This window comes from Spermophilus citellus (assembly GCF_964194105.1).
Source record: "Spermophilus citellus genome assembly, chromosome: 11".
Taxonomy (NCBI): Eukaryota; Metazoa; Chordata; class Mammalia; order Rodentia; family Sciuridae; genus Spermophilus; species Spermophilus citellus.
In genome coordinates, this window is record NC_138192.1 from 71861724 (window position 1) to 71875102 (window position 13379).

General features: G+C 38.2%; 1 protein-coding gene across 12 annotated transcripts in view; it reads left to right on the top strand.

The window, feature by feature from the left end:
* B3GALT1 (beta-1,3-galactosyltransferase 1) overlaps positions 1 to 11984 on the top strand; it is a 582447-nt gene extending 570463 nt beyond the window's left edge. For all 12 annotated transcript variants that reach the window (XM_081261274.1, XM_081261268.1, XM_081261272.1 and 9 more), the window contains one exon: positions 6124 to 11984. In XM_081261274.1, the coding sequence (XP_081117400.1) occupies positions 6353 to 7333 (981 nt within the window). In that variant the 5' untranslated portion in view covers positions 6124 to 6352 and the 3' untranslated portion in view covers positions 7334 to 11984. The remainder of the gene's footprint in view (positions 1 to 6123) is intronic.
* The last annotated feature ends 1395 nt before the right edge of the window (positions 11985 to 13379 follow it).

The window sequence follows — 13379 nt, forward strand, 5'->3', positions numbered from 1 at the left end:
TTATTTTTCTGCCTCCCACTCCTGGAAAGTAAGCTTCCACACATCCAACCAGCTCAGTGCCTGGCACCTAGTAGGTGTTCAGTGCATCTTTGATAGATAAAGTGAAGCAGATTTAAAAATGAAAAGGAAATCAGAACCTAGAGATATTATTTGAGATACTGGAGGAGACAAGCAGGCCATTTGTTGAGGTTCCTGTAAACTTGTGTATGGGTGAGGGAAGTTGGAATCGTAGCTAAGCTAACTCAGGATAAGTGGGAACCAAGACATAGGAAGTCAGTGTTGTACTTGATTGTATTAGTTAGGATTTTTCAAAGACATAGAAACAATGATATATAAAAATACATTGTTTAGTTAGCTTTATGTTTTTGTGAACAAAAGACCTGACAAGAACAATTAGAGGAGGAAAAGTTGATTTTTCCTCATGCTTTCAGAGGCTCAGTCCATAGTCAGGCAACACCATAACTCTGGGCCCAAGATGAGGCAGAACATCATGGTAGAAGAGTGTAGCAGAGGAATGCAGCTCAGAACATGACAACCAGGAAGCAGAGAGAGCTCCACTCACTAGGGACAAAATGTAAAGCCCAGAAGCATGCCCCCAGTGACCTGTTTCCTCCAGCTACATCCTACCTACTTATAATTATTGCTCAGTTAATCTATATCAGTGAATCAATCCACTGACTATGTTGTGGTCTCATAATCTAATAATTTCACCTCTGAAAATCTTTGCATTGTCTAACATATGAACTTTTATCTAAATCATAAGAAATATATAGAAAGAAATTTATTAGGAGACATTAGCTCACAAGATTATGGAGAGTTGGAAGTCCCACGATCTATGGTCTGCAAGCCGGAGGCCCAGGAAAGCTGATGGTATAATTCCAATCTCAATCCAAAATCCTAAGAATAAAGGAGAAACCAGTTCTATAAATCTCAGTCTGGGTTCAGGAGTGCCCATCTCCAAGGGGAGAAGATGAATGTCTCAGTTCAAGCAAGAGAGTAAATTTATTCTGCCTCCACCCTTTCATTCTATTCAGATATTCAACAGACTGGATGGTGCCCACCAGTGTAGCTAAAAGTTCAAACACTGATCTCTTCCAGAAATGCCCTCACAGACACACATAGAAATAATGTTTTACTAGCTGTCCAGGCATCCTGCAGCCCAGTCAAGTTGATACATGAAATTAACCATCATATTGCTTGTACCATGATGGAATTGGATACCCAATTACGCACAGTTCACCAGCAACACTACCCACGTGTAGTGTTGTACCTAGGCCTTAACTCTGACTGGATTAAAAAAAATTAGTAAGGTTTGGGTCTTTTAAAATAAATTATTCAAAATAGCAGACAGCTTAACAGTTTCTAGGAGAAACATGTGCTTCTTAAATTGAAAATTCTGCCCCATTAACTTCCTGAAAGGTAAAGGTGGATATTTACTGGAGAGTTCTGTGAATGAGGTAATCTGCAATACAGTATGGCCCTGGGGGGGAAATTTTTCAAGTGTTCTAGCTCAATGTTCCTATTTGGAGGGATTTGTATTTAATGGATGACAAGTTAATGTGTCGTCAGTGTCTTGCAGTTGTGGAAAAGCTGCTAAAAGGAGTGACAAATGTTATATGTGCAACTTTCCATTTCACTGATAAATTAACTTGTCTGTTAAGAAGGAATTTTTAAACATCTTGTAAAACTAAAAGAACCCCCCAGAGGATTCTACTTTGTGACACTCAGTGACTTCCCTAGATCTTCTCAGTTGATTTTGTGTGTGTGTGTGTGAGGGGGGGGGAATGGGTGTTTTGTTCTGTTTTCCACTGGGTCTTTGACTGTAAGTTTTTTAAGGGGAGAAAAGATTTCTCTAGCAGGAGAATCTGTACTATGGGGTGGGAGGTGTGACTTGGTGGTAGAGACTTCCCCAGTGTGCATAAGGCAGGGGTTTGATTCCCAGCTCTGGGTGAAAAAAATATCTATAAAACACTGATAGTGATCCTACTAATTTAGTATAATTTATCAATTCATGTGCTCAGGATCCCAAACAATGAACTGATGAACTGTCATAATCCCCTCGTCCCCATTAGGTCCTGCTCTTTGTATCCTAATACTGCCTGTATAGAAGACTTTCCCCAGAAGCTCAAATGGTCCAGCAATAGAGTTATTAATACAGCCAATGTATTTGGAGACAAAGCAGACAAAACTTCTCTCTCTTACCTTATATTTAAGGCTACTGAGGAAAAGAAAATCCAAATCACAATATAGGATTACTCAAAGTAATCCAGAGCAGCTGGCCCATTGCCGCCAACTTCAACACACATGAAATAGATCTTTCGAGTTCTACACATCACGTGGCTCTTTCATCAGTTACAGTACTACTTCCTGCCCAAAGGCGTATTTTTGTATTTTTTTGGTCATCTGAGAAATCTGTTCTGTTGTCTGCAAAAAGGCTATTTTTTTTTTTTAAAACACTCAGGTCCATAAGTCCACATTATCTTTGGCCACTCTTCAGATTCTACACTGGTTCCTTTTCACTTTTCTGATTCTCTGTTGTCACTTTTTAAATAGAGGATTTGGTAAATACTAATTTCCATTTAGTGTTGACTAAGATATAATACAATACCTATTTTTGTTTTCATTTCTGAAGGAAAAAGGAAAAAAAATACCAAAATGAAATGGTGATTCTTTCGGTGCATGTGTGCGGGCTTTGGGGTTCACAGAGAAGAGGACCTGCAAAGCACTTCAAAACCTTTCCATCCCACCCACAGCATCTTCAAGTCTTAATGTGATTTTTGCAAATCATTAGTTCTAGTGACCAAGAATCCCTACAGTGGTAGCATAGTGTAGTGTATAACAAACCAGAATAGACTAGAAAAAAAATCCAGACAATGGACACATATCTAAGGAAATGAATGTGTGGATCACTGGAAGAACAGCAAGCTGAGAGGCTCCCTGAATGGCCTGGGATGGTTTTCCCACCCAAGTCAATGCCTGTGTTCCGAACAGGCCTTAGGAAGCTGGGAATGACCATTTCCAGGTTATCCACTAGCTGCATGATCTTGAACAAACTATAATACCTTTGAGTTTCCACTTTCTAAACTGTAAAATGGAGAAAATGAGACTTCTCTTATAACACTCTAAGGAATGAAGCTCTATAAAATAGGATAGAATAGCATAGAACACAGCACATAGCATAGTGCCTGGTCCATTATATGCATTTTTAAAATGATAGTTACCAATAATAATGGGAAGAAGTCTTATGGTTATTAGTTGTCCAGGAGGAATGTTCATTGTTTGGCAAAAATACATATATTTTCTTCATGATCTCACCTGTTTCTCATATTTTTCCCTTTCCAAGCCCATTCCTAACCTCTTAGGTACCTATATCTATGCAGTCCTTCCCCCCAGAAAAATCTCACAGAATTGTATAAAATAAAACAAATCCTCACTTATTCTCCTAGTACATAGAGCTATAGGAGAAAGACATCTCTGGCATGGAAGAAGGAATTGTTATTAAAGTCAGTGGGTGCAATTTGGGTAGGTAAAATTCTTCCTCATACCCTTTAGTTTGTACAAATGGGTAACCAGCTACCCCAAGCAGAATGTCTCTGAATACCACTTACCATCTGACCCTGCTCATCTTTGTAACCTCCTCTTACACACCCACCCTCCTCACCATGCTCTTTCTTCTCTCAGCAGTCCATACCCAGGTACATATCATGCTCCCTCTCATTTTATACCTTTATATATGATGTTCCTGTTGCCTAGAATGCCCAACTTCCATCCAGATAATTCCTAGGTAGGATTACCTGAATATTTAGCTTAACTCACATTTTTTTCAATTTTCCATGCCATCCTCCCCGGGGTTCCCTGGTTATTTGACTCTGGGATGGGGTTGGGATCGAGATGTACATCACAGCCTATGTGGATAGTGGCTCCTCGAAGCTGTCCTGTGCATGGGCTCCAGGATTGTACCTTGTCCTCCTATGTTCTGTTCTCCACCCCACCGCTTCTACCTACTCCAATAACCTAATGATAAAAATTTTTACATAATTTATTTGAAATCTTTCCTCCTAGAGTAGGAGTTCTTGATGCTGGAATATGGGTTCTATCTCTCTTCTCATTACTTCACATATAATAGGTACTCAATAAATATTTGATTAATTGGTGATTGGCGGATAAGTGAACTCACAAATGACTATGTAAATTCAAGCGTTAAATGAAGGATTACCTACAGAAGTGAGGATAGTAACTTGACTTTGTAAGGTCAGGAAAGAGACAATAATTAGGAGATCAAAATGTAGAAGAAATAAATCCTCCATTAGTAACTTAGTTAATGCCTCCTAAAGATTCCCTAGCCTGTTCCAGGTGAGGCTGTTTCACAGTTCCTTGACATCTTAGTCACGGGTTGCTTGCAGTTTAGTTAGTAAGCAAGGGGACAAGAGCAACAGGATGAGATATAGGCTAAGACAATGATAGACAAAGTTGGTTTCCTAGTACCATCTTGGGACTCACAAACCCTTGGAATTGAAATGGAGACAATATTTGTATATGCCAAGTTGCGAAGCCCTTTCCTAACTTTTTTATTATTAGTTTTTCTCACTTCCCTTTTCTTACTGTCCCACGTTTCAAAATTTTCTTCTTTGCTTGAGGCCATTCGTCATGTCCTTTTTATCAGCTTTCCTGCTCCTTAGAGCAAAATGTTCTTCCAGAAGGCCAAAAATACTTGATCATGTAATTACAGAATACTTACTATGGGCCAAATGGGGCCTGACTTTGCCTGTAGTCATGTTGCTGGAAGACACTCTAATACTCAGTTAGAACCTAACCACACTGAGTTATTGCAGCTCTCATATGGACTGCACTTTCACAATTAGCTCTTCACGCAGATAAGAGTATGTACTTTGTCTCTGCTATTGCCCCTTGTGTCTTCTTATTTCATTATGACTATTGTGCTTAGAAGCCTGATTTTCAATCTGTAATCCTAGTGAAATTCCTTCAACATAGCTCACATTTAAACATAGATTTATTTGAAGCGGGCTTTGTTGAAATTGATATCTATCATCTACTCTATCTACTTTCCAGGGGTACTATATTTTGCTCTAACTGGGAAGGATGAAATAATTTTTATATGAATTAACTTTGTAACCTGGCATATATTTTTAACTGGCATAAAATGTAAAAGTTCTAGGAAATATAAAAAGTTATAGAAAGGATTAGTGTTCCTGAGGACAGCTTCTTAATTTGAACACCAGTTACTCTTTGGCCACATCGTCATTGAATTTATAGCCCTCAAGTTCAGTTGTCTCTCCCATTATTATACTTCTGCAATGTTTATAGGCAAGTGTAGCTAAGTAAAAATGTATTAAAAGGGGTCAGAATAATCTCATCCAGGGAACATATGGGTGAATTGCTGCAAACCATAAAAGGCAACTTAGACCAACCCCAAAGTGAATGCTACCAGCTGTCTAAAAGGATGCTTGGGTAATAATGATTTCCTTGCATGAAGGATAGGATAGGCCCCATGGCAAGCCTCACAGGAAGCAGAGTTATGAGCCAAGAGTTGTGAGAGCCAAAGTAAGGAGACAGTATGGAACAGCTGGGAATTCTTTCTCTCCAGGAGAGACTCAGTATTAGTGGAGACTTTCCAGTGGTGATCAACACATTGTCAAAGGTAGAGTTTGAAAAAAACAAACAGATGCTGATAATTGATTCCTTCATCAGAATCAAGCAAACAAAAGCTCAGACACGAAAAAATGGGAATGAGATCTGAGGCCATGTGTGATTCTTTCCTGTTTGAAAGAAGATTTTAGTGCCAGAAAGTATTCAACTGCAAAGAAGTCCTCTTGTGAAGAAGGGGATATTTTTAAGATTTTTCTAATGATGTTTACCTCATATTCATCTAGAGTTTATAGTCTATGTATTTGTTTATTGGGCATATATATTCATAAACAACTTCTGTTATAGGGAGAGGAAAAGTGGAGTGGTTATATCATGAATTTTTTAGGACTTATGAAAATAAATGATCATGTTTATTTTAACCATCATGGTTATTTCTTATACCCCTACTATGTTCACTTGAGGATGTAAAAATGACAAATAAATCTGAACAAAAACTATACTTTATTGATTTTTCAGAGTTAAGAGGAAGATTTATGACACCTGGAACCTTTCGGCTGGTTTGGAAGAAAGTAAATTGAATGCAGAGATGCTAGACTGCTGCTAAGGCCCATGAACAATCCACAACTCACTCTTCTCTATCAAACTTTAAGATTTATTAATAATATGCTGCCTTTGCAAAGCAAAATAAATCTAATGCCAAGAAGGTATATTCTTCAATATTTGGAATAGACACGCTCTCAAGACAATGGCTTCAAAGGTCTCCTGCTTATATGTTTTGACGGTCGTGTGCTGGGCCAGCGCTCTCTGGTACTTGAGCGTGACTCGTCCTACTTCATCCTACACTGGCTCCAAGCCATTCAGCCACCTGACAGTTGCCAGGAAGAACTTTACATTTGGCAACATAAGAACTCGACCTATAAACCCACATTCTTTTGAATTTCTAATAAACGAGCCCAACAAATGTGAGAAAAACATTCCTTTTCTTGTTATCCTCATCAGCACAACCCACAAGGAATTCGATGCCCGCCAGGCCATCCGGGAGACGTGGGGGGATGAGGACAACTTTAAAGGGATCAAGATAGCTACCCTCTTCCTTCTGGGCAAGAATGCAGACCCTGTTCTGAATCAGATGGTGGAGCAGGAGAGCCAGATCTTCCACGACATCATTGTGGAGGACTTCATTGACTCCTACCATAACCTGACTCTCAAAACATTAATGGGGATGAGATGGGTGGCCACTTTCTGCTCAAAAGCCAAGTACGTCATGAAAACAGACAGTGACATTTTTGTAAACATGGACAACCTAATTTATAAACTCCTGAAACCCTCCACCAAGCCAAGAAGAAGGTATTTCACTGGGTATGTCATCAACGGAGGGCCCATCCGGGATGTCCGCAGTAAGTGGTATATGCCCAGAGATTTGTACCCTGACAGCAACTACCCACCATTCTGTTCTGGGACTGGCTACATCTTTTCAGCTGATGTGGCAGAACTCATTTACAAGACCTCACTGCACACAAGGCTGCTTCACCTTGAAGATGTTTATGTGGGACTGTGTCTCCGCAAGCTAGGCATACATCCTTTCCAGAACAGTGGCTTCAATCACTGGAAAATGGCCTACAGTTTGTGTCGGTATCGCCGAGTTATCACTGTGCATCAGATCTCTCCAGAAGAAATGCACAGAATCTGGAATGACATGTCAAGCAAGAAACACCTCAGATGTTAAAATTTTTACCCATGTAAATATGTTTCTTTTCTTTTTTTAAGAAATGGGGCCTAAGGTGTTGGTATATTACAGGTGTCCCCAGGGGAAATGAACCGGTGAAGGGGTTTTGTACAGATTTTGCCTCCTACTCCTAGCTCCTTCTTGGATTACCAATTCACAAATGCTAAGCTTCGGTCTTAGAAACAATAAATGAATTAGAAGGACCAAATTTCATTCTCAGACATGCAATTTATCAAAAAAAAAAGTGACTTCCACACAACTCCTAGGATTTATGCACTGTGCATCTGAGATAAAAATCTGGTTCTGGGAAACTGAAACTTACAGTAACATCTTCACATCATCGCTGCAAAAATAAGTAGATAAGTAAACAACTTTTTCAAAAACAATTCAGAAACGATGCACAGTCAGGAAGACACACTGGATGTGATTATTAATACCGTGTGTGTGTGTTATTGTTACATTGAATTTTTACATATGTTGCCATGTAATGTGTACAGTATTTGTGGTTCCAACACTGGCAGAGAGGCTGCAGTGAAATGGATGGGAACTTAAAATTGAGAATCAAATAGTCTGTGTGTTTGAAAGGCAACTCTACTTGCTCATCCGAGGATTAAACCTGGTCAGCAGGTAGAATGTGTATAAAACGCTACTTAAACAAAAAAAATTTTTCTGCTCTTTTGGAACATTACATGGTGCTTCCAAGGAGACTTTGCCAAATGTAATAATCTCACCTGCTTCCTTCTGCATAATGCTGCTAAATGCTTTTCAGTTTCTGGATCAGGCAAGAACATGTCTCCATATGTAGAAAACAAGCTGGTAGGAAGCCAGAGAACAATGAATCACATTGAGAAAATATGAATTTAGGTATACATTATAATTAACATAAGCTTAGAAATAGTATAAGACGTCCTTCCCACACATTTGCAAAGCATAACAGGTACCATATTATTGAAAGATTTGGCCCTACCATTGATAGAAGTGATAGTAACACCAGAAATATCCAAGTACCTTCAACAGCAAAGCTATTATAACGTGTTCTCGGGGCTATGTGATTGAGTACCATAGGAAGGAAGGGTGGGGAAGCCTGGGTTCAGATTCTATTAATGCCACCAAATCACATGAGCAGGCCTTTTAACATTGCTGTATTTCAATATTCTCACTTGTAAAATGGCTGTTTAAAAAAAAAAAACACCTACCTCACAGGTGCTGTGAGAGCAAATTGCATTTGCTAAGATTTTTGAGATTCTTAGTTTAAAAGGTGCTACATAATGCAATGTGTCATGCATTATGCCAAATGCTAAAACGATTACTATAACTATAATGATGGTCATCAGTAGTAGTACATCATCTTAATATAAAATCTACCAAAATAAAGATGAACTATGAACTATCAGTGTTCTTAATTCCTCCAAGACTTTGATTTTTCCTTGGCTATAAGTTAGTTGTTTGGCGAAGCTTCAATTTCTCTGCCATCTCTTCTGTTTTCAATGAGTAAGCTATCTTTTCCATGTGTTTCTTTGCTAGCCCCAGGGGCTGTAGGTGAAGGCATTGTTCTTTCTTTAGGGGAAGCATTGGCTGGGAGTCTATTACAGTAAGTGAAGCATACACTTGCAAAACGCATCATGACAACTTAGGTCTCAGGAAACATTTTGCCTGAATTATCTTTAAGAGCGTTAAGGACAGGGAGAATCACTTCTATCAGAAAAACAGGCACTCGGGGAATCTACACATTGCACAACTCCCATTCATTAGAAAACTCATTGTTTTTTTAAAAAAAGTCCCCAGCTGAAAGAGTACACCTTTTAATTTATTTATTATTTTTTAACCTGACCTTTGGGAGCCCCCATAGAAGTCGATGGCAAACAAAATGAACAAACAGAAGTCAAGGCCTATCTCTTGAAGACACTGGATCTCTCATCTCCAGCCCCAAAGTTCCAAGTATAAGACAGGACTTCCTGTCCCTTAATACATCTCATCTCTGTTTAGCAAGACTGATGATTTTGATTACAGAACAATGTTAGTGACCTTGGGAGAAATGGAGCAGCACAAGGTGAACCACCCTCCCACCCTGTAGCCTCAATTGCTGTGAGTTCCAGTTACTGGGGAAGTCTCATGACTTCATTCTTGATTCACCTCCCAACCATGCAGCTGAATCAAGTCCACGTCTCATACTACTGCCTTGCATCAACCCCACGCTCAGCCAAGCCACCTTTGATGTCAAGAAATCACACATTATAAACATTATATATGTACATCTCTGAATTATTTTATACAGGTGTGTATAGAGTATGAATAAAGCCCTAATCTTGAAAAGGAGCAAAAATCAGAAAATCATACATCTTAAAAACCTGTCTCCTAACTTTTTTTTATGCTAGGTAGTGCCCATGTGACAAATATGTAAATATTCATCAAAGACCACATGTATATATTTTAAAGCCATTATTTTCTTCTCCCCAACTGTATGTACAGCTAGACTCTGCCTGCTATGTAACATTTTCTTCTGCATGGAGCTCGGTGAGGCAAGGCCATTTGTCCAGTATTTCAATAGCCTTAAGCATGTTTGCCCTTTCTTTTCTGAATGTTCAAAAAAAATATTGAAGTGATCAAGAAAAAAACTCTAACTTTCTACTTTTGTTAACTTTTTGACATGACACTGGCCAAATTGTCACAATTATTTGTGAATCCATTATTATCATTTCCTTGACATAAAATAATGTTTCATAATAATGCAGTATTCTGGGGCCAGGGATGTAGCTCAGTGGCAGAGCTCTTGCCAACCACGTGCAAGGCCCTGGGTTCCATCCCCAGCACTGCAAAGACATAAATAACTAATGGCAGTATTCTACCAGGAGTCATTTAGACAGTTTTTACAAAACTGTTCCCCCACCTGTTTTTCATTATGCACCAGATAACAATGGGTATCAATAATCAGTGTCTATGTTCTTAAAGGGTTTTTTTTTTCCAAATTTATTTTTTGAAAAGAAGTTTTATCTTTGGTGGCTAGTTTGCGTGGCTTTGTGTCTTCTTATATTGGAGCAGTTTCAATACACAATAATGTACTTTGAAATAACCAGAATCAAAAAGTGAAGATCATTTTCAATTTGGAATAAATTCAGAAGAACAAAACCCCTTGTGTAATACCATATGGGGAAAACAAACTCTTTACAGAGAAGCCAAGGAAGGAGTTTTTCAATCAAATTTCTTCTACCAAAAGACAATGGAATATTTACATACAGCATCTGGGATATTTTCTACCTTTCCTAATATGTGGGTTCAGTGGGGGAATTGATTATGTCATTTCTTCTGTAAAGGTGAAGATAGTTTTTATAAGCAACAAAGTAACTTGTGAATGAAAGTAATTTACTAGAAACGCTTGTTGATAATTGACATTTAGGTATATCGTTATATATGAATGATTGTATTTATGTATTTATTTGTTCAAAATTGTACATATGGTTTCGCCAAAAGTAATTGTCTGTAAAAGTGCACTCTCCGGGTTTGTAGTACTATTTAGGGTTACATGGGTTGCCAATCAAGCTGCTAATCAGAATACTATTTTTTTGTATCGATGTTATAAAACTAAAAATGACAAATAGATGCTGAAGATGTCTTTACATTCAGTTTCTTCACCTTCCTCTTGAAATGTAAACTGTTAATTGAAAGCACGATGCTAATGTACAGGCCCATCTGTCCTGAGGAAGAGTACAATTCCATAAAGCTGATTTTTTTAAACATTGAGGCAAATAAACAGAAGGAGAACATAACCCATTTTGTTGGGGGTTTTGTGCATGAATCTCTTTGGAGAAATGTGATTGTGAAAATTAATTGATGTCCACAATTTACCAAGGTCTCCCTAACCTCAGTGTAGGTGATGACTCATCCCCATCACAGCTCATCCCCAAGAGCCCAGAACAACTCCAACGGTCAGCTTGGACACCATTTGGTCCTATAAGTAGAATTTGGGCTAAATCCACTTCTGGATTTAGGAAACAGGTATCTACCTTGTCCTTGATGGGCTCACAGAGGCGTTTTAACTGTCCTCTGTTTTAAGGACAAATTCCAATGGCATTATATTGATAACGTACTTGGTGAATTAGGGCATGTCAAATCTAAAACAAAAGAGATGTCATTCTTACACCTCACCCACGTATATCCTTTGGAATATTGCATACACCCTTAAAGTTTAATGGGATTGGAAATAACTATTCAGACATTCTTTAACCAAAGACAAGTAGACATTGCTAATACCTAACTCCATAAACAAGAGATTAAGCTATTTAAGAAACAAAATGGTGCTTCATTGTTTGTTTTTTTTTTCGTTCCAATTCTGATCTAGTTAAGCAGGTACTCATTTATTAACTGAAATTTAACTTCAGATGTATTCCTTCTGTTCCTTGCACTTCCCAAAGGTAGAATCTATCAGGTAAGAAAAAAATAATGTGATTAAACAACAAAAACACAAGTATACAGATTTGTATTCCACTTGACTTTTTTAAAGGACTAACATCAAAAGCAGTGTTCTAAAAATATAGTCCCCAGACCAGGAACATTTTATTCATCTGGGTACTTGCTAGAAATGCAAGGAATTTTTGGTCCCTACTAAAAACTTTGGTCCTTACTAAAAATCTATTTCAACAAGCCCCGTAGGTGATTCTTATGCATGCTGAAGTTCAGGTTTCACTATGGGCCCTTTATAGGAAAAGTTTGACAACCTCTGACCAGGAGAAATAGGAGAAAATGGGGTTACAGACAAAGTGTCTCCAGGTATGAATAAGGAATCACATCAATAAAGCATGTTGAAATCATTTCTCCATGTAGCTAAGGAAATGACAACGCAGTCATGATAATGAATTACATCAAAAACTGACAGCTGCATATATTTTTAAAATATTTCCTTTTTCTTTTTCAGGGTGATTTTTTAAAACGATAAAAGCTTGATTCTAATTGTAACAATTATCCACGGTTTAATTAATATATTGCTTAAAGATGCATGGGTATCAGACCTAAGAGGGTGGGTTTCATATCGCTTGATTATCATAATTACAAGCATTCTATTTTCTCATTTGCTTAATTGATTGTCATAGATTTCCAAATGAACTCCCACTGCTGGAAGAGAATTGCATACATTTCTAAGTAGAAAAAAAAATAACAGAAATAGGGCTATTTAGAAGAGCAGTGTGTCCCAGAATATAATCCATATGAACATGAAAAATGGCCCTTGATAATATCTCCTCACCTCTTTGCTGGTTAAAATGGGCAGTTTTGTGAAATGAAAAAGAAATGAATGAAAAAGTATTATTGATTCAACAACATCTATAATAACGCTGGCTCAACTGTCTCTTCGGCCAGAGTTGCCCAGCACTCAAGAAAATTTTTCCATTTAGTTTTCCTTATAGAATCTATTAGTTTGGTGCATTATGTTGACTATTTGTTATGCCTCTTGCAATGACCTCAGTCCTCACCTGGAAGGAACATGGCACAAGAGGTGATTTATTCTCTCTCTCAGGTTTATTCCAGGGCATTTACTCAGCAGTGGCTGCGGGATATGGCAGGCTGGGCAGAGTTACATTGAGGGGATGGTATGTGATGAAGACTATTTTTCAAACTAAGGCAAGGATGACCTTAGCAAATGTGAGGTGAGGGGAAAACTGCTAGGGAATTCTCCCGTCGCAAAGCCTTAAGCTTTCAGTGCCCATTCCTCTGTGCTATAGTTGACATTGTTTAATCCTAACAGCCCCATGAAGTATATTCTGTTATTATCTCCAGCTGACAGATTAAGAAACAGGCCACAGAGAATATACATGGTGAATTCAGGTCCTCTGGCTGTAAAGGCCATGTTCTTAACCAATACAGCATGTTGCTCCCCAAAATAAGAAATATATACCTCACAATACCAAACCATCCCAGACCCTAGTTCCTGTGGAACTCAGTGCTTCTTATTTTGTTTTTCAAATGGAAAATTCAATCTCCTTAAAAAAATAAAACTGAGTTGTAATTGATATGCATTGAAATTCATCCTTTTGAAGTGCACAGTTCTGTGAGCTAT